The sequence below is a fragment of the Eptesicus fuscus genome, chromosome 18 (assembly GCF_027574615.1).
Source record: "Eptesicus fuscus isolate TK198812 chromosome 18, DD_ASM_mEF_20220401, whole genome shotgun sequence".
NCBI lineage: Eukaryota > Metazoa > Chordata > Mammalia > Chiroptera > Vespertilionidae > Eptesicus > Eptesicus fuscus.
In genome coordinates, this window is record NC_072490.1 from 56,492,989 (window position 1) to 56,514,778 (window position 21,790).

At 46.8% G+C, this 21,790-nt stretch overlaps 1 protein-coding gene across 2 annotated transcripts in view; it reads left to right on the forward strand.

Moving 5' to 3' along the window:
* Positions 1–21,790, forward strand: part of MITF (melanocyte inducing transcription factor) — a 250,341-nt gene that overhangs the window by 224,563 nt on the left and 3,988 nt on the right. Inside the window, exons 6-9 of one of the 2 annotated variants that reach the window (XM_054729462.1) lie at positions 5,082–5,199; positions 7,458–7,532; positions 13,650–13,725; positions 16,778–16,925. In XM_054729462.1, coding sequence (XP_054585437.1) covers positions 5,082–5,199; positions 7,458–7,532; positions 13,650–13,725; positions 16,778–16,925 — 417 coding nt within the window. The remainder of the gene's footprint in view (positions 1–5,081; positions 5,200–7,457; positions 7,533–13,649; positions 13,726–16,777; positions 16,926–21,790) is intronic. The other variant, XM_054729463.1, reaches the window with a different exon arrangement.

Consider the following 21,790-nt stretch of genomic DNA (forward strand, 5'->3'; position numbering starts at 1 on the left):
TCTCTTGCATGCCCTGTGTCCCCAGCCAGGAAAGCAGACCCAGCTTCTTAGTGCCTCCAGGGAAGGAGTGCACCAGCTCACAGGGAAGCAGGATGCACAGTGGCTAGGAGCTGGAGATTTCCCTCAGACCTGGGTTCCAATCCTGTGTGGCCTTGCAGTTACTTACTTCCTGAAGCCCTGCATTCCCCCTCTGTCAAATGGGGCTGATAATTGTGTCTCCCTCACATGGCCATCCCATAAAGGATGTATAGCAGTTAGCATCGACACAAGTTGTACTCAACATATTTAATTATTAAGTGGAATTTATTACACTGTAAAATAATTGTGATAGTATTTTATTCCGGTGGTATTGATTGAGCACCTGACTGTGTCCAGCTGCACGTTAGAATAGCCTCCTACTTAGTAACCCAGATGGTCCTCACAGTGAGTCTCTGGGAATCCCAGACATGGGCCGCAGCTCACCTCACGGAGAACTCATCCCATGACAGCGCCTCTGGAGACAGTTGTCATGACCCCATTTCTTCTCTGCTTTAGCCTAAATCCATGTGTCTCCTCAGTCTGTCCACATTGGATCATATTCCCTCATGGTCTGATTGCTCCTGCAGTGAAGTGAAGGTTGGTTTAGCATTCACTAAATGCCGAATAACCAGCCCGCACTGGGCGAGGCCTCGGGATGCAGGCGAGGGGCTATTCCTCTGAGAATGGGGCTCACCCGCCAGACAGGGCGCCAGGCACACCTTGAATGGAGAAGGGTGTCAGAAGCGGGGAGGCCATCTCAGCAGAGTTCCCAGATAGGACCCCCATCCCGACCCCCCTGGGCAGAGTTGAAGTGATTCCCAGCCGGGAGGGGAATAGTAACCTGTCGCCACCCTCAGAAGTCACTGACTTTGTCCTGGAGTTCATTTCTCTTCTGTATTCGCACCCTGGAAAAGGCATGTGGCCCCAATGGAGCCTTCCCACAAGAAAACTATTGCAGCATTTTGCTGAGACAGTGTGTTGTAGAGGCTTAAAACATAGACTCTGAGCCACACCTCTGCACTCAACACATACTCCCAAGCCAGCTGACTTCTCTGCCTCACTTTTCTAGTCCAGAAAATGGGGATAAAAACAGCATCTGAACAGTAGAATCAAGAATTCATCTACAAAAAAGCATTTGAACAGTCCTGGCCCTGATAGGCTCTCACTAAATGTTAGTTAAGCCTTTATTTTTGATAAATTTGGGTTTTGGTTATCAAAATTAAATAACAAAGCTACTACAACTTAATAACATTTTAATTTTTTCCACAGTGAAGTTTAAACAATGTTTTTCATGTTAGGCATTTCCCCTTTTATTTGATTCTTTGAAATCTTTGTTTCAAGTTATTTTAAAAAAAAAAAGTGGAAGGAGCACAGAGAGGAAACTGTCCTTAGGGAATTGGAGTCTAGAAACCACTCTTCTGAGAGCACAAGGGCCTCTTGTGGCATCAGAAACAAAGAATAGAAGTCCCAGTTTGCTTGTGCTAACAGTGCCCAATTGATACTCAGAGAAGGGGGCCATCCAGAGGGAAATATTTTACAGTGATCATTTACTTGAAAAAGTAATCATTTTTGGTGGATCAGAAAATTGAACAACTCGATCCAGACCAAGTTTGGGGTCACACCCCCAAGTGAGTCCAGCTTCTTGTTTGCCGAGGGGCTGTGCTCCCCGCTGTCCCCGTGTCGTTGGTGTGCCGGAAGTGAGGTCGTGTCCACCAGGTTGAGGTGCTGGGTAAAGCCCAGCAGACACCCCTCCCTTCTTCCTTAGCTCCAAAGGTGTGATTTTGACCTAATTTTGATGTTAACTGTTTATGAGGGAGTTTTTCTAATCCGGAAGGGGAACCACAGCATCCTTTCTTAAATATGCACGACTAGGAGACTAATTTTCAATTAGAAAGCCAGACCATTTTAATCAGCCTTCCTTTTGGTAGCTTCAACCAATTATAGCCATTAATACAAAGAACAGACGCCACCATTTAGGGCAGGATCTCTTGGCCTTGGCACTGTTAACATGTGAGATGGATCATCCTGGGTTGTGGGCCGTCCTGTGCACTTGACAATGTTTAGCAGCACCCCTGGCCTCCACCCATAGGTGTCAATAGCACCCCCTCCCAGTTGTGACAGCCAACAATGTCTTTGACATTGGCACATGTCCCTTGGAGGGAAAATCACTGGTTTGAGATACTGCGTGAGCATCTCAGCCCCACAGACTCCGATTCCTGTGTGTAGATGTGTGCTGCAGGTGGATAAATGGTCAGCCAGTCGTTGGTAATTAACATGGTGCACGGTTTTCTGTATCAAAGCAGGTCGTGCCTGAGGCAGGTTTGAACTGGTCTCTGACTCCTAAGCCCAGGTGTAGAGTCGCCATATCATTACTCTGTGAGTTTAGCTATCCATACTTTGAATTGTTCTGGGCTTTGAATTGTTCGGGTCCAGTTGGAAATTAATTGAACACTGCAGCTTCTCATTAACATCAGGTTGAAACTGCCCTCCCCCACTACTGCTAAGAACGCGGGACATGGGCCTCCTACCATACAGGCAGCTAAAACTGTGGCTTTTCTCCCTTCAAAATCAGTAATATAACACACCAGAGGCTGCCTAGTTCTGTGCCTGGGCCAGAAGAGCCCCCACAGAATTCAGCTTTCCCCAGCAAAATGCGCTGCTGGGCTCTGTGTTGCCAACTCCTAATCGTGAGGATAGGATAGGGAAGGACGCTGAAGCAGATGGAGGGTTCTACGCTGCTTTTCTAACTGGAAGTAACGCTGTCTGACTCGGTGGGTAACATGAGGTATCTCTGAAGATTTGAGGTCCTCTACTTCCGGGAGCCACTGCCAGTTCATGCTGCTCCAGCCTCCAGTCCCATCCTCGCTGGGTCTCCCCGTCTGGCTCTGTCTCCCCACCTGCCGGCTGTCCACTTGCTTTTCCATCCCTGTCCCCTCTGCCTCTGGCTCTCTCGTCCGGTTTTCTACCCCACACTCCTGTGTCTGCCTCTGTCTTGGTCCCAGTTTTTGATTCTTTCACCCTCTGTCTCTCTCTCTGTCTGCGATTCTGCACTTAAATCTGTGTACACAGACCATCTTCCTTTAGAAAATGGGTAGGAAACACGTCCTTGTCCTGGAGAAGCTGTCAGTTAGGTGTCTCTCCAGATGCATTGGTGACAGGATTTTAAAATCCCTAACAGTCATCATCATAACACAATTGCATGTTTTGCTTACAAGTTACATTTGAAAACATGATACAGATGATTTATTTCCAGAGCTACAGGAATAGTTATTTAGCTTGTTATATTGAATTTTGAAGTTATTTTCTTTGTTTAATAGTACCCAATACTTCTCCCTGAATCTGAAATTTCAGAAAGCTGGGAGGAGGAGTCTTTGTAATCCAGACGGTGACAAGATGTCATAGCAGCTCTGTAATTTCAACTCCAACTCTACAGTATTGAGACTGGAGTACCTTTCGCTCTGCTGTGTTAAGCTGGACAAGAATAAAACTGAGCACACACAAGGCAAGGTTGACCCTAAGAAGGTGACCTAATTAAAATAAAACAATTTTGTGAAATGATAGCTAATAAAGTCACCTTTTTATCACTTTCTTAGTTAGAGGGCCTTGAAATGTGGTCCAGGAGCTTTTTCATTACCCCAGTGCATCGTTTATATGCCTCAGGGCTGGGACAGAGGTGTTGTCCTTCAAAAGGGAGCAACAGCCTCGGAGAAAAGAGAGAGCCCTTCTCTGCTGGTAGGCGTCTCCATACCCACCCCCCCCACCCCCACCCCCGACAGGAGCTGAGCTAGCGCCTGTTCCTGTCAGGAAGAATCTTACTGTGCAGGGCCTCCCCCTCTCTTGAGCTTGGAGTTTAGTGCATAGAGTATTTATTTAGAAGCCATGAAAGAAAGGATGGCTGGTGGCTGCCCATGAGGGGACACATTTGACTCCCATCTTTATTTGTGCGGTATTTGCATCTCATGTCTGGCTGTTTGAGAGAATGAAGGGTAGAACATGCAGTACAACTTGACTCAATACCTCTTGGTCACTCAACATTTTAATCCCATTTGAATGCTATCTAAATTTACAGCTCAGGTATGTAATCAAGGAAGGGCAGGGCTGAGGGAGGCAAAGTCTTACCAGGTAGTAGTAGTTACAGGAATTGAATTGGGTGAAAATGGGAAGTTTCACTTAACTATCCCTCTAGTTAATCCTTAGAATTTTATTTCAGGGAGTGGGAAAAGCAAAATGTCTTGGACCTCTTATGTCTACAAAAATGGGCCCATCAAACTCCTACCATGAACTAGTTAGAGGAAAATGTAGGAAGCCAGTGTTGGGGAAAAATATTTTTACTACTTTAAAATATTCATTTCAGAGCTAGAGAAAACTGCTTTTAACCTATCTTAAGAAAGCTAAATACTTCCTTTTCTCTCTTTTTTTTTTTAAGTATAATTTTTTACTTTTATTAAAGTCTGTGAGCTCCCTCTTGTGGCTTTGTGAAAGATTTCAGTTTCAAGAAAAAAGCTTTTCATTAGCAATAAGGAAATAGTTTCTTTTCCAATAAGAAGATGCTTTTCATTATTGGAGAGAGAGAGAGAGAGAGAGAGAGAGAGAGAGAGAGAGAGAGAGAGAGAGAGAGAGGAGAGAGAGAGAGAGAGAGAGAGAGAGAGAGAGAGAGAGAGAGAGAGAATGAATAAGAGGAAGAAAGGGAAGGAAGAAAATTGGCTTTGGTGAAAATCCTGACTGAGTGAGAAAGGCATGCCGTGTAGAACCCTATTTTTCAGCGTCAGCAGCACAGCACTGGCCCTAGCTGTGCGGGATGTGCGGGGTGTCCTCTGCTAGCCGGTCCTGGACCACTTGTGGGTGTGAGTGTGTGCCCCTCCCTCTCGAAAGGGGAACTAGCCAGGGAGACTCTGCACCTGTGAGTGAAGGAAAAGGCAAACTTCTCATATCTTCTAATTTAGAAAATGACTTTTACATCAAACCATTTCTTTTAAACAGAGTCTAATATAGGATATGGGTTTTGTCTGAATAACTTAGGACTTGTTCAACAACTCATTCCCGTTATTGATTTCTCTCTCCAGTTACCCGTCTCCGGAAACCTGATTGACCTTTATGGCAATCAAGGACTGCCCCCCACTGGCCTCACCGTCAGCAACTCCTGTCCAGCCAACCTTCCCAACATAAAAAGGGAGCTCACAGGTAAACACCCAGCAAATGTGCTGCTTACGAGGGGTTTTCTGTTCATTTTCTCATGAGTAAAGTAATCAAAATAGTGACCTCCAGTCTGTTTCCAACACACAGACATACTTTTTAAAATCTGTGCAGCAGGTAAAACTTTGAGCAAAATTTAAATTGGAGGATTTTACTTGAAAATCCTCGTGTTCGGTACTCTGTGAGATACTGGGAGTCAGGGCTGCCTTTGCGCCCTGCGGCACCACCCCTCTGCGGCCCTCCTGTATCTGTGATGGCCCTCATGTATCTGTGATGGCCCTCCTGTATCTGTGATGGCCCTCCTGTATCTGTGATGGCCCTCCTGTATCTGTGATGGCCCTCCTGTATCTGTGATGGCTGCCGCTCTGGGGAGTAGGAGTGGGGATGAGGGGACGGGGGGAGGGGAGCCGACAGCACTGTGAATGCTTCTGCCCTGCCTGGTGTTTACATCACTTGCCAAGTTCTGGAGGCATTGAGGGCCCCTGTGTGAATTTTCCTGCCACAGACCCTGAAGCCCGCAGCTGGGATGGGGAAGAATATGTTTCTTACATCTTCAGATGCCTCCTATTATTTTTGCTGTATTAAGTGCAAGAGAGGTATTACACAGAGTGAAAAATAAATTACAAAATGGAGTGACAGGTATTGTTTGTTCTGAGGCAAGTGTGAAATTACCCATTTCTCCCTTTTGCTTAACGCTTTAGGGAAGGCATTAGGCCGTTAAAAGGTGAGGACAGTAGGCCTGGCATTCCTCCATGCTGACTTGTAGGGCCCTCACCCCACCCCCTGTTTCTGTTTGGTCCTTGCATCCTGTGATTTTGGGTGAACAGACTGAGAATATGGAATATAGATTTGGTGCAAAAAATCCCTGTCCTATTCAATGGTATCTTTAAAAATTACTTCAGAAAATTGTGGCAGGAGAAAAACATTTTTAAAAAAATCACTGATTTGGGTTAAAAAAGATAACTAATTAATTAATACCTTAGATACCATCAAAGGCCAACCAAGTAGTAAGTACCCTACAGGACAGAAAAGTACCATGAGGTTTTAGAAAATATTGCTAAAATATGAATTAAATAATAATAAAATATGGTTAGAGCGACATGATTAAATTTCTTACTACTTGAGTTCGAAGTAGAGTTTGAATTATGTATATGATTGTTTCTTCATAAACCTAGGAAAACCACAAAGGCAGGGGTGAGGAGTGGGAGAAGTGGGTGAAGGGGTATAAATGTATTAAATTTTTAAAAAGCAGATACAATGGAGAGTATACTTCTAATGTCACTTGCATCTAAAAAAGTGACTTATCTAGACAGGACAAGGGTAACATGCCAGGAAAGGGAGCCAATGGGCAGGAGTTGGGGTGCTAGAGGGGCAGCATGCATGATGTCACCAAAGGCAAACAGGCTTAGGAGTCAGCGATCTGACCTAAGGGGTGGGGAGGAATGGTCTTTATTAACACGAGGAGGAAACCGCACAGTGATTTGAACAGAGGTTTAAATTTTCTTTAACCATGTACAGGCAATGAACTACTAAAAAAGGGTGAATACTAATGAGTACCCAACCTTGAGAAGGAGCCCTCCTCCCAGGGCCAGGGTGGGTGGACGTGGCCACAGCGCAAATGCACAGAAGCCCACTGGGGGCCTTGACCAGAGCTGGCCCGTGGCTGGTGAGTTGAGGTTGGCAGGCAGAGAACTGTGGGGTCCGGCTGGAACCCAGAAACAAAAGGAAACAAAACAAATTAAAATCCTGAGGTGGAGGGGCATAAATAACAGCTGCCTGGAAATACTGGGGCTGGCCTCTCCAATTGCACTAGTTCAGCTTGTGAATTATGGATGTAAATGTATATAATCATATACATCTAACCACTCCATGTGCTTCTCCAGCCGAAGTTTTCAGGGCGTGTGTTATAAAGGCATCAAAGAAAGACTTAAAAGTTCTGTTGCCTGGAAAGCCGGCCTGACTCCTGAGGGAGGAATGTTAGGTTCTCGCACTTGCTGCTTTTCTCCTCTGCTCCTGTCTGTTCCCAGTGCACCCTGCGCTGTGACCAGGTGACTGGTCTCTCTATTTTGTAGAAGCCACGGGTTTGCATTTATTTGATACATATTTTGACTGAAAAATGTCTGCTTTTCGTATTGTTTGGAGTGAGGTCAGGTGAGCTGGCCTCGGGGAAACAGGGCTGTTCTGTATTCACATTGTTGTGTGCCGTGACCAGTTCCAGTTTCTAATTGCTTCATTCACGTGCACAGCGTGTATTTTCCCCACAGAGTCGGAAGCGAGAGCCTTGGCTAAAGAGAGACAGAAAAAGGACAATCACAACCTGAGTAAGTTGGTTTTGTTTGTCATAGTGGATGTTGGAATTGATGTTCACTTTTTATTAAGTTTTTCCCCAGAAAATTTAGAGGGAAATTGACTTCTATGATATTAAAGGTATATTTTATGGCAGAAAATTATTTTTTCAGAGAAACCAAGGTCTGTATTTTCCCATGTTTTATCTCAGATCAAATTGAAATGTTCCAGTACCCTGAAGACTGTTTTCCTTGTTTATGGGAGTGGTTTTGTATGTGTGTGAGTGAAAGACACTTGATCCCCAGCTACCCAATTATAAGTGTTGCTCACACTGGAACTTATTAGCAATACAGGGTATGGGAGCCTTCTCCAGTGAGATCTGAAAGGAAAAAAAGAATCCTCTGGGGGGTAGTCTATCAGTGGGTGAGGTAGCCTTCCAAATATTTTACTTTACCTGTGACGTAAAAATATTTTAACATTTAAAATTATTTGTATGTGTTTAATTTACTCTCGATCAAAACTTAAGATTTTTGTTTCATAAACAAGTAAAAGAGGCTACACGGAAAAACAAAACAAAAGGGATTGGGCTTGGAGGCAGGAAACCGTTTGCTTGTGAGTCAGTGTCTCATCCCATGGCCTCCTTGCTCTCTTTCCTACACTGATGTTTAAGAATATAAGTTACATAAAATGCTCTGTCCTGACGGAAATGATAGAATAAGGCCAGAGTTCTCCTCTGATCGTTGGGAAAATCTTTCTTTTTCTCAATTTGCTGTCGGTCTTCTCAGCCTCTTTCCTTGTCTTTAAGCAACACCCAGAGTAGAGAGCACTGCTCTGTGATGAGGAAACAGACGCTGCAGCATTGTCCACGCTCCGCCGCCTGCTGTGTTCCTCTGCAGCGTGTCCTGAGACTTCTGCAGTTAATAACGGACCCATTGCCTTTTACCCTTTGCACTCGCTTGCTTTTTTTCTCGATTCCTTTATTCTACTCGGGATTTAATTTTTTAAATACCCCAGATTTTACAAAGCGCGGCAGTAGAATAAAAAACTGGAGTTTTTTTTCATACAAACTTATTTATTTGGATTTTTTTATATTTCAAATTATTGATACATTCAATACAATTCGACATACGAGCTGCTACCGATGCTAACCATGTCGAGTCCCACTCGACATCCGAGTGCAAAAGGTTAAAGACTGTTGCTAAGTATTCCATAGCGTGGCCACCTGCTGTGAGGGCTGTCTCCAGTGTGTCCCAGTTGTAAACAATGCCATAGTGGACATCTGTGCATGTGCCTCTCTGTGTTTGTTACCAAACAGAAAGAACCTGTGCTACCCCCACCAGCCACCCCCACCCCCGGTGCTGGCAGAGCCACACCCCAAGTCCTGAGAACTGGGGAGGAAGGCTGGCTGTTTTATCATGAATGATGCCACCAGGAGAGTGGGCAGCTAATGCTCAGAGCCCGGACTCCCGGTGGCGTGGCGTGTGCATTACAGATTCTATAGGATAAAGCACAGGGCACTGTGGGTTAGGGGTTCCAAGTTGTACTGGGAGCTGCCGGGGCCGGGGAGGGCCGGGGAATCAGTTCCTGAGCACAGCTCTGTCTGGTTTCATGGGAAAGTAGCCAGGGGGCCATTCCACCTCAGGGCTCAGGAGCTGACACAGCCCAGTCCGGATGTTCTCTCTCCTGTAGAGCTCTATTCCTCAGTCCCAGCTCCTGTCTTCTGCTGCCTCGGGGTTGCTGATTCCCGGGGGAAAGGTCTCTGAGGGGTAGAGAGAGAGAGACGATTTCTAGAGCTACATGTAATCACAGTCATACAGATCCTCAGATTCATGTGCAGGGGAGCTTGTTGCTCCAGGTTAGGAGCTGGGAGATGGAATTGCTGGGTCCCCAGGGGCGGTCTTTCTAAGTGGGTATTGCCCTAGCCAGTCCCATCCAGTGATGAGAAGCTTCCTTCGTCTCTTACCAAAAGATGTGAGTTAATATTAGGTCTCCTCTAGCTTCCAAGTAATTTTACTCTTAGGTATTTCTCCTTTTCAAATGCCTTATAAGGTAATTAGGCATTATCCAAAACTTGTCAAAAACAATATTCACCTAATCTCTCAAGTTCATAGTTGTCAAAGTCAAGCATGGTTAGCTCAAATTCGGAGGGCTACAAAACAACCCTAAAATCACATCTAACCATTAGAAATTAACACTCAAGGTGACATTGCCTTTTGGCGTAGCTCTTCCTCTTCTACGCATTTTATCTTGTGAGAATACTTGCCAACATGTGCAAAAGAACACACCCATTTCTCCATTCTGTTTATTGAGCCCCTGCTACATGGGAGGCACTTTCTACAAACAAGGCTTCCCATCCTATGCGCTGAGATTCAAGTCCGCGGCCGGCAGAATAGATGAGAAAACCAATACATCAAGGTGGTGTGTTCAACATTAAGTATTATAATGATGGGAATAAAATATACATGCAAGTCCTGGCAAAAACACTTCCTATACATTGAAAAAGAGGGAGAACTTGGAAACAGTGTAAATAGTCATCAGTAGAGAATTTTTAAGTAAAGTATAGTGCCTCTGTGCGGGGATTCTCAGTGTCCCTTAGAAGAATGGGGTGATCTGGCCCACCTGACTCAGACGGTGTCTACCATACATTGCTGAGTACAAAGCAGAACAATGCGTGCAGTGTCTCATTAGATACAAAGCACCTGCTATGTGCACCTGTGTGTGTTTATGGATGCATGGTGAGAGGTTCTGGGAGTCACCCTCATCCTTGACAAGGAACATAGTTGTTTGTTGGTGTAAAAAGGTGGGTTTTACTTCTTCCTTTATACACTTTTGTATGTTTTGCAAGTTTATATTAGCTTATACCAATTGCATAATTTTAAAAAGTTTGGGAGTGAAGGCATTGAATTAAAAATAAAATGTAGTACATCTAAATATTGACAGTGATAGATGTCAACAATATGCTGTTAAGTGAGAAACGATAGATGCAGAATCATCCTATATAATAAAGAGGTAATATGCAAATTGACCATCACTCCAACACACAAGATGGCTGCCCCCATGTGGTCAAAGATGGCCGCCTCCATGTGGACACAAGATGGCCGCCACAAGATGGCCTGCAGGGGAGGGCAGTTAGGGGTGACCAGGCCTGCAGGGGAGGGCAGTTAGGGGCATCTAGCTGGCAGGGGGGCAGTTAGGCATCGATCAGGCTGGCAGGGGAGTGGTTAGGGGGTGATCAGGCTGGCAGGCAGAAGCGGTTAGGGGCAATCAGGCAAGCAGGCAGGCGAGCAGTTGGGAGCCAGCAGTCCTGGATTGTGAGAGGGATGTCCGACTGAACGTTTAGGCACGATCCTGGGGTGGGATCGGGCCTAAACAGGCAGTTGGACATCCCTCGAGGTGTCCCAGATTGGAGAGGGTGCAGGCTAGGCTGAGGGACACCTCCCCACCCCCCGTGCACGAATTTCGTGCACCAGGCCTCTAGTTTTTAATATTATTCTACTGTAACTGCATCATTCTTTATTTAATACATAGTTACTGAGGGCGTACTATGTTCCAAGCTCATACGGGTGTTTTGAATGCCTCAATGAAAATATATACATACATAGAGAAAATACACAGACATTAGATGGTAGAAAGTCTAAATGAACCTATGAATGAATGATGTGGATGTCGGATGGCAGAAAGTTTTATGAGGAGACAAAGTGCAGCCTCTTACTAGTAGAGTGTCAGGATGTTGGGTTTTAAATAGGGTAGCCAGGGAAGGCTCACAAGACAATGTGGGTCACTCCCTGAGGGAGGTGAGGGCAGAGCCACTCACATACTTGGGGACCAGTGCTCCAGGCAGGGGTGACACCAGTATGAAGCTCTAAGTGGGGAGTGGAGTCCCAAAGTGGTTGAGAAATAGCAAGAAGTTTAAGGGCTGAAGGGGGACCCAGATGAGTAACAATAGAAGATACGGTTGGAGTGGGAGAGGGTAGAAAACGAGGCGGGAGGGATGGAGGCCGCCAGTGCTTGTGGGATGCCTTGAGGACGCGGCTTTTGTCTAGGTGAGATGGGGAGTGATGGAGGGTTTTCAGCAAAGGACAGCGTGCTCTGCCTTACTTTTCACGGGACCCCTCCGGCTGGGATATTCTGGATAGACTAACGGGGTTGGGGAACGGTGGGCCTGGGTGGAGCACAGAGACCAGGTAATCGGGTTGCAGGAATCCAGGCGGGAGATGGTGGCTTCCGTCAGTAGCCGTGGAAGCTGCATGGACTGTTCTAGAAATACTGTGAGGCTAGAGCCAATAGATTTGATGCTGGAGCAGCTGTGGGATATGAGATGACAGAGGTGCAGTATTGATTCCAGGAGAGAGTTCTGCAAAGTGAGAGGGAACCTGGGTGGAGTGTCGGCTGCCCCTAGAGCTCCCCAGGGAGGCAAGGAGGCGGACGTGCGAGTCTGGAGTTCCAGGAAGATGCCGGGCTGGATGTGTAACTGTGGAGTCTCAGCTGGCGTGTGGCACCAGACCAGGAGGCAGCACCAGTCACAGGAAGTGAATGTGGACCCAGAAGAGGCCCCAGAACTCTGGCCGGGGGCCCATGTGTGTGTGTATCTTCAGGGTTAAAAATAACCGCCAGGGACATAGACACGTAACAGCAGTTGTAGCTGGGTCATAGGAGACTTTTATTTCACTCTGTGTATTTCAGTATTGTTTCAATTGTTATGATTACTATATGCTTGGGGAAAGTAAGGAACATTGTCAGAGGAGGTTAGCTAAGCAGATCAGAGGTGCAAAAGCTCCTCCTTCAGACCCATTGCATATCACCTATTACTTCTATTTTTATAAAAGCTTAGTGATAGACAGTAATATATACGATTGATTTAATGATAGAGATCATCACTCGGATTAAAAATGCAACATATTTTAGGAAGTAGTGAACAATATTTTTTATTCAAGTGAATCAAATATAAATATGTACTCAGTTATACAAAATAATCTAATAATAAATATGTATTAGGTTATAATATATTTAAAGTAAAAAGTTAACATCTTTAATTCAATTTATTAGACCTTAAGTTATTTGGAATTAATAAGTTAAGAACATTTATTAACACATATGCTTTGCTACTTCACCCTCCCCTAAGAAGAACGTACAACTAGATTTATGAGTGGGGACGCTGTTGGGCTGGTGATGTAGGTAAGGGTGCTGGACGTAACTTCTGGTGGGTTACCCGGACCACAGCCACACGTCACATGGCCTGGCGAGCACGTGGGATGTGGCTCATTGAAGCGCTCATGTGCTGTCCAAGTACAGTACTTAGTACAAAGGAGAGAATGTAAATATCGAATTTATAAATTTTTATACCGATTACATGTTGAAATGACAATCTGAATATATTGGTTTATTAAAATGTTAGTTAATTTCACCTCTTTGTACTTTTTTAATGTGGCTGCTAGAAATTTAAAATTTCATCTATGACTTGCATTATGTTCCACTGGGCCAAAGCAGGGGTTTTTGTGTGGCCTGTGGGCAAAGAAAGTGTTTTACATTTTTAAATAGTTTTAAAAAATCAAAACAAGAATGATATTTTGGGATATGTAAAAGTTATATAAAATCCGAGCTTTGGCATCCAGGGCTCTTTATTAGTAGACTTGCACTGCAAACACGTTTTACCTGGTTAATGTGATCATTGGCTTTGCTCAATAAATAAGTTGTGGAAGTCTGTTTTATCTCCTGTTACGTAAGTGCCTACATAATGGCCTCCGTTCTTGCCGCTCAGCCAGCAGAGCCGAAAATCCCCAGGGCCCTTTGCAGAAAGTCTGGCCTGGTCTGCAGCCAGGGTGGGGTCCTGGCCCTCCCCACTTCCTGCTGTGTCCTCACCTCCCTAGTCTCCAGGGCAGTTTTCCTGTTTGTAATGGTGCATAGGAATCCAATTCAGGGTTGTGATGGGATCAATGAGAAACTGTATATCTCAGGGCTTACTTAATGATAAAAGGTAGCTCATTTGAAAAGCTATTTTAACCTCAGTACCAAAACCACGGAAAGACGGAAATACAGGGTCAGGTTTCCGTGGTCCTGAGCCGTAAGGTTGATACACACATGTCGTTAATGAGATATGTTCATGCCACTGTGACCCTGTTGCTAATAGTCCTTCCTGTGCTCTTTTCTTGAAGTTGAACGAAGAAGAAGATTTAACATAAATGACCGCATTAAAGAACTAGGTACTTTGATTCCCAAGTCCAATGATCCGTGAGTACAATTGCATGTTAATCTGCATCGTATATTTTTTGTACCTTAATGTTTTTTCATATGTTGCAAAAACTGCACCGTTATGAAAACTAGTGTAAAGAAGTCCCCCTTTCCTTGGGTTTCATCCTAAATACTCCGTACACTTTGCTTTTGATGGTCTCATCAACTAAGATGCTGAGGGAAGTGCACCGAACTGAACAACAGGGTGATTGGACATGAGATAGCTCTGGGTGTGAGGAGAATCCTTGGCAAACGAACGCTGAGCTGCTAAACAAAATTATTTACCCGTTTCTGCAGGACAGCGATTTCAGTACCTGCTGAAGCAGGGTTTGCTGGCTGCTCTTCATCTCGAACAGCATCTGTAGGCACTGAGAGCTGATACTGCAGACTTCACGTTTAACAGTTTTGTTCAATTGTGTGTGTTTTTTAAACATTTGTGTTCTTTGTATGTTTTTCCTTTCTAGAAAAAAAAAAGAGTACTTTTTAATCCTCTTCTAAGTATATAGGTCAGCTCCTGGGATTTCAGCTCTGTCTTTATTCCCGCCCACTGCTTGGGAGATCACAGTGGTAAAGATCTCTTTCCTGCTGGCAGCAGCAGCAAACGGGACAACACATAGAGTTTTTATCCATTAGACATCGGCCCATTTGAAGTAAGGGGCTCGAGGATGTACACATTTTAATGGCTCCCACAGGCATTCAATGAAATTAGCCTGTGAATATGACCTTTTAGCTGTCTAATAAAATGGAAAGATGAAATCAGCCATTATTCATGCACGGCTTATTAAGTTTGCTATTCACATTATTGTCAGGGTATTTGTGACGAAATAAAATAAAACCATTGTAAGGTGGCTCTGATGAATGAATGTTCAAGCACAATTTCCATCATCCACATTTTCCTTTCCAGGTTTATCAGGAAACCATTTTGAAACTCAGAACATTCGCGTTCTCAGCTCTGCAGCACACATTTATCCCACGAAGGGGCTGTGACCTTCATTTCCTATCCTCTTTCTGGCATGATAGCTGAGCCTGAATCCCCCCTTTCCTGTTCTTCATCAGCTCTCACTTCTTAGCATGTACTTTTAGGCTAGCCTGGGGGTCTCCTTACCAAAGGATGAAGTTCTGGGCGGGAGTGAACGCCTCCCCCTGCCTATCTCCTTTCTCCTTTGCCCGTTACTTATGTTTACAATCTAAACTGATAATGGTCTGAATTGGTAGGCATTGTTTTAAGATAAAATGGACTGTCATCTGTTCCCCGTGCCAGGTCCGGGAGCAGACCCTGGGGCGACTGAAGAGACAGTCCAGCTGAGGTTCTCGGCCCCAGGCCCTCGCCTGCCCTCAGCAGACCTGCTCTTGTTCACTTACATGGTAGAGATCTGTGTACACTGCTGTGAAAATGGGTCTTTCTCGTTATGACAAAGAAGTTTAAAAACTCTTAAGCCCCGAAGCATAATTAATTGGTTGTCTCTCACAAGGAAGTAAACCCAAGATGACTGGTTGAGATGGTCACTTCTTAAACATGAAGTGGCTGTGTGCGTGTCTCAGTAACTTGTCCTCACCCTGCTGGCCTCAGCAAGGCGTATGTTTCAGTGCAGTTGCCTTTCTCGCTGGCCTCTGAAGTTTCTGTTCCTTGGATATCAGCCCTGACATTAGCCAGTTGGCTCAGTCCCAGGACACCTCCTGTGCTGCCATCTTTGGTGTTCAGACCCTGAGGATCAGCCCCCAGGAACTCCAAGGGGCCTGAACGCTGCCTCTCATGGGAGAACTGTTTTGTTCTTTATCTGACCAAGTGAGGATCAATGACTTGGTGACTTGTGTTAACCGCCCTCCACTCACACGGCCACCTGATACTTCTGATCCGCTTTGAGCAGCTGTAGAGTAAAGCTTTGGAGGTTTTTCATGCATTACAGTTGTTTTTGTTTTCATCTCTATCATTGTCATTATCATCATGAATATTGTCTATAAAAGGGCTCAGATTAAAGTGCTATAGAAATATTACTTACGTAATTATAATTTCATTCTTAGTCATTGATCTGGAGTGCTCTAAGTGGTGTTCTGTTTGTTCCACATATGAGTACATTAGGGCTGTGGTGATCACAGACTGAGGGGCCTGGACCGCAGGTGCTGGGTTTGAATTCCCAGACAGTGCCGTCCTAGACGCCTGTGGGGGGAAGACCTGGCGCTCTCGGGCTTCGTTCTCCTCGGCTGTTAAAAAGGGGCGGTCAGAGTATCCCTGCCTGGTCTAGTGGTTTTGAGGACTCAGTTACATACGAGGAAGGATGGCACAGTGGTGCAGAGCCTGCGTCCGAAGCCAGGCAGGCTCGGCTTCCTGGTCTCCCACTTCCCAGCCATGTGGCCGGGGGCAGATGCTTTGGCCTTTCCGTGCCTGAGTTTCCCAGTCTGTCAGCTGGCGTTGTGATGATTAAATGAGCTGTAAGATTCTTGAAAGAGCACCTGGTACCTAGTGAAAGCTATTTAAAGATAGCCATCGAGTGAGTACACGGAGCCCCTCACACAGACTGCACCCTCAGCTTCTCACAGCATTTCTATATAAAGTGCCCCCTTTGATTCCAGTAACATCCCAGGAGGCTGCTCCTGCGAGGGTACTCTCACGGTTTGCAGAGAGGAGATAAAGACGGAGAGAAGTAGATAACCTGTCCATGAAACCACGACACAATTTAAGGGTGCCACTGTGTGCCTCGCACAATCAGGCAGTGAGACATCATGGGATGTTTTTGCCACAGCTTGTTCTCTGAGTTAATGTGATAGTCCTAGAAAGCTGTAACTATTTAATAAGATGTTAAGAATATTGACTTTGCAACCAACAGACCTAAGTTTTTAGGTCCTGACTACACCTCGTAGCTCTGACCCAGGCTAGCCTGTGCACGCCCTCCCTGCCAGGGTGCTCCTCGGGGTACATGGGGGGAGAGGGGATGGCAGCGACTGGTAGCTGTACCAACCTGCACTCGGTAGCGCATTTTTAGAAACTGCTCTGACTGTTGCATTTTCGTTGAGCCTCAAGTCATACAGAGTCTGTCTCCTTGCATTTCATCAGGGACATGCGCTGGAACAAGGGCACCATCTTAAAAGCGTCTGTGGACTACATCCGGAAGCTGCAGCGGGAGCAGCAGCGGGCAAAAGAGCTGGAGACGCGGCAGAAGAAGCTGGAGCACGCCAACCGGCACCTGCTGCTCCGCATTCAGGTGCGGCCGCCTGCTCCCGCCTTCACCGGGAGAAGAAAGGGTGCAGGGAGCCCCCGGGGAGTTGACTCACGTGATCCTCATTATTTGTGGATTCCCCATTTGAATCTGCCACTTGTAACAATTTATTTGTAACCCAGAGCAACATTCGTGGCATCTTTTGCTCATTCTCGGAATGAGAATGAGAGCCGCTGACTTGAGTTGCCCGGGACACCTTCCGCAGGGGGAGCAGGCGAGGCTGCGCCTTCTGCTCTCAGCGCCTCCTGTGACCCAGTGTCCTTTTGCAGTCTGGTTAGTGCCAGGTTTTTTATGTTGTTGAGGGTTTTGTAGGTGATTTTGCTGATTACAGTGGCCTGTAAGCAGCATGCCCAAGTGTTGACTAGTTTCCCAAGCACTGAAGGCTGCGCTGTGTCTGATGGAGCTAAGCTGACTTCGGACATAAGTTGCAGTGCTCTTGGCTGAGTTCAGTGCTAATGAATCAACATTATATATTAGATAAGGAAGCATGGCTCCCGCAGGCGCTCACTGTGTCCCCAGGAGCGAGGAGCTTTCCTCTGCGGCTGCATCCGACTGTCTGTCCGTGCTGCTGACAGTTGCCACAGCCAACGGCTTACCCCGCAGACACTCTCGCAGTTCCCGAGGCGCCAGCTGGTTCTGAGGGTGAGGAGGGCTCGCTCCTTCGTTCAGAGACAGCGCCTCCTTGCCCAAGTCCTACCTGGGGGAAGGGGCTAGGACGCTCTCGGGGGTATTTTTATAAGGACTCAGGTCCACCCAGGAGGGCTCCTCTCTCATTACCTAAGCACCTCCCAAAGCTCTGTCTCCAAATGCCATCACCCGGGGACATCAGTTTCCATGTAGGAATCTGGGGAGCATGTACATCCAGTTCATTGCGGTGATTGATTCCTGCGAATGATGCGAACTGACTAGTTGTTCAGTACAAAGATGCCTTAGTATTGGAGGGGAGGGGGTTAGTCCATGCTCAGAGCCCATGTTAATAGGCAACTTGGGGACGCCCAGAGGATCTTATCATCAAGACATAAATGTAAGAAATGGGACAGAGAGTGAGCTTATACCAGGTGTATCTTTAGTTTACACTCTGTTTTCTCAGCGGGAGAAATACTAGTTTTCGGGGCCATGGGATCCACCGTCATTTCATTCAGGGAGCGTGTGTACAGTGCAGCGTGAGCAGGGTCCCCGGTGTCAGCCGGGCCTTCTCTCAGGCACGGCCTCTGGTGCCGAGTGTGAACACAGCTTCCTCTGAAACTGCCTTGAAAAAGAGGAAGAAAAACCGAGGCTGCTGATGACTGAAGGAGTTGGCGGGAGTGTTTTAATGTCCTGGCCGACTGAACACGGCCCGCCAGTAGGAGTCACTGCCTTCCTCTTGAGTAGATGAACCCACCTTGTACCAGATTTTGCCATAAGCAGTGGCTACGTTTCAGGTTTCCAAGGCAACCGTTCATGGAATGGCAGTGCAAAGTGCAGCACTTGAGCGACCAGTTGTCTGCCATAGTGCTGGGAGTCCCCGGCATGGGATTATGTAGCTGAGTATTCACTGATAACGATGCTCTCGATCTTTTCCACGCCCACACCACCGTGACACTTGTGGTGGCACCGCTTGCGAGTGCCGAGACCCCAGCTGCGGGGCAGGGAGGTGAGGACAGCTGTCCTCTGGGGCACATTTTAGAACCTCAGCAGGGGAGAAGCAGTCAGCTGAAATGTAAATTTCTCCTTCTTGCTCTCCCTTTATTTGGCTTTTGCTGTTGGTCCCATGTCCCGTTCTTCACTGAGGAGCTACAGGTCTTGGATCTATTGAATCTAGGCTACCAGTTTATAAAAGCAGCTTGTACTAATGTGCTAGTTCCTCATACAAATATTAAGATACTAGAGGCCTGGCCTGCAGGATTGGGCCGAAACTGGCTCTCCAACATCTCCTGAGGGGTCCCCAATTGCAAGAGGGTGCAGGCCAGGCCGAGGGACTCCACTGGTGCATGATCGGGCCGGGGAGGGACGTGGGAGGTTGACCAGCTGGGAGGGACTGTGGGAGGGCTCCAGGGTGTGTCCAGCCCATCTTGCTCAGTTCCGATTGGCCAGCAGCAAGCTAACCTACTGGTCGGAGTATCTGCCCTTGGTGGTCAGTGCACATCATAGTGAGTGTTGAGCGGCCTTAGCATATCATTAGCATATTACGCTTTGATTGGTTGAATGGCCAACTGGCCAACCAGACACTTAGCATATTAGGCTTTTATTATATAGGATAGTAATTGTTTTGAAAGAGAATCTAGGTTTTGTTTTAAGGCTCCAAATATGTCTTTTTGTGTGAAATACAAGTATTGTAAAATACTGAATTGGAAAATCCCGGGGGGAGCATCTCGGGTTTCCTACGTGATAGTGAGGCAGCCCTCAGGCTTGGCGTGTCCCGGAAGTGTGACCGGTCAGGACAGCTCTGCAGGCCCGAGCCTGCACTTGGATGAGAGGCATCACATTATTTAGAAATCTAAGTAAGGCTTTAGTCAGCTGACAAGTATTTTAAATTAAATAACAGAAGATCGAGTAGGATGTTTGCCTCTCTTAGTTCAACTTCATTATTTGGTTTGAAAGACAAACTACTTGTGTGGGAGTGCCGTTCTTATGAGCACGTTGGTGTGGATTCACAAGAGTGGGCGCTCTCAGCCAGGCTTCCTTCCATTTCCATTCTAAGTGATGCACGCACAGCGTCGCACAGAGGAAAGCATGAAGCCCGAATGGCATTGGAATCCCCATTTTATCCCACAGCCAGGCTCTGACCGGATGCTGAGAGGCAGGTGTTTCTGGAGGGGTGAGAGGGAGGGGCAGGCAGGTGCTGCTGGCTCCGGCTCTTACTTGTATTGCATCCAAAGGTCTTGCAGGCCAAACAGCCTTTAATAAAGACTGAACACGACTCTTCTGCAGGTAGATCCTTAGGTGTGTGGGCTGAGGCCGAGGCCTCATCGTGTTGCCGGGCCGCTCGCCTCTCCGACGAGGCAAGGGGACTCGCTCAGCCTTACTGCTGTTCTTACTGCAGCACAGACGTGGAAGGGGCGCTGCACAGGGAGGGAGAACGTGCTCTGGGGAGTCTGTCGGGGTCTCTAGGGTTCATTTTGGGAGGGTGCAGGGATACTCAGGAAGGAAGAGGGAGGGGCCTTTTGAAATGAGTGCTGGAGTCCCTCAGGCAGATGACGCTGCCCCGAGGCAGTGTAGGCAGCAGCGACTTCATTTCCTCGCAGTGCAGTCCTGGGAAGGCACTGCTGGGCGTGGAGACGGCACCTTCCCTCTGCGCCTGCGTCCTGGCCTCCTCTTCCGCAAGGACACCAGGGCTGCAGCAGATTGGGTCAGGGCCCCCAGTGACCTCGTGTTGACTTAAGGACCCTCTGAAGACACTGTCTCCAAACACAGCCCCATGCTGAGGCACTGCAGGGTAGGTTTCAGCACAGGACATGGGAGGGAAGTGGAGGAAGGAATTAGTGAGAGGAGAACTCTTTTCTGGAATTAAATGTTCATTTCTCGTGGTGAATGGCCTGAATGATGCTTCTCAACCTCCAGCTCCTGGTGCGAACCTTCACCACTTTTGCCACTACTGCCCACTTGCTTAGTGCTGCTGCCCCCGGTGTCTTAGTTACTCTTCCCGTTTCTGTTAGGTCCTACCACTTAGTAGGCATTTGAAAATTTAAACATTTTTATATTATTTTAAAATACCCACATTACTTGCTGCTGGGCCTGTGTGCCTGGATGTGGGAGGTGGCCGCCACCACCCGTCTCCGCTGCACGGTGACTCCCATGCAGTGCTGGCGTCTGTCAGAGCCGCCCCTGCCCCCCCCCCCCCCCCCCCCCAGGCCCTGCTCTGCGCAGTGAGGGGAGCCCAGGCGCAGCTGGCCCAGCGTGGACCCCCTCCCTGGGCGGCAGCCCTCACGGAAGTATCGCCACTTCCCTGAGGTTTTCCATCGCCCCAGGGCCCTGTGCGTCCTTTGCTGCCCCCGAATACTTAAGGGCACAGTTTAGGGACCACGGAACAATAATGTTTAGTGACTATTTCCCTTTAATCAGCTTACATTGGAAATCTTATTTTGATTTTTTTAACTTCTCCTCATTGTGAACATTAACGTCTGTGAGAGACTCTCTGTATTTAATACATAAAATCCACTACCACCTAAAAAGCATTTCATTTAGTTTCAGTAGTACTTACCTTCTACTTTTAAAAACATGGCATTTAATAATTTAAAAGAGCAAAATATTTTAATATTTATTGTTTTCTCTCTAAGTGTATGCTTTTTTAAAAATAGACTTTATTTTTTGGAGCAAGTGTAGGTTTACAGCAAAATTGAGCAGAAGGTACAGCACCTTCCCATACACCTCTCGCCCCCCACAATCCACATCTCCAACCACAAGGTGCATTTGCCACAGGCGCACAAGCACAAGTCCCCACCCTTTCAGGCTCCCTCCCCCTCTCCCTCCCCTCCCCCTTCCCTCTTTCCTCCCCCTCCTCCTCCCCCTCTCCCTCCTTCTTCCCCTCCCTCTCCGACAGCATCCTGTGGGCGTGGACAGTGTCTCTGCCCCAAGCCCTCTGTGCCCCTTCGGGTCCAGTGTCTGACTTTCCCTTTTCTTTTTTTTTTTTTTCTTTAAGGATTATTTTATTACAGAATTTCAGAGAATTTAAGTATCTAGGATTAAAGACAGAAAGCATTGAGCCCTGGCCAAGTGGCTCAGTTGGTTGGAGTGTCATCCTGTATACCAAAAGCTTGCAGGTTCGATCCCCAGTCAGAGGCAACCAATTGATGTTTCTCATATTGATATTTCTCTCCCTCTCTCTAAAAATCAATAAAAATATGTCCTCTGGTAAGGATTAAAAAAATGCA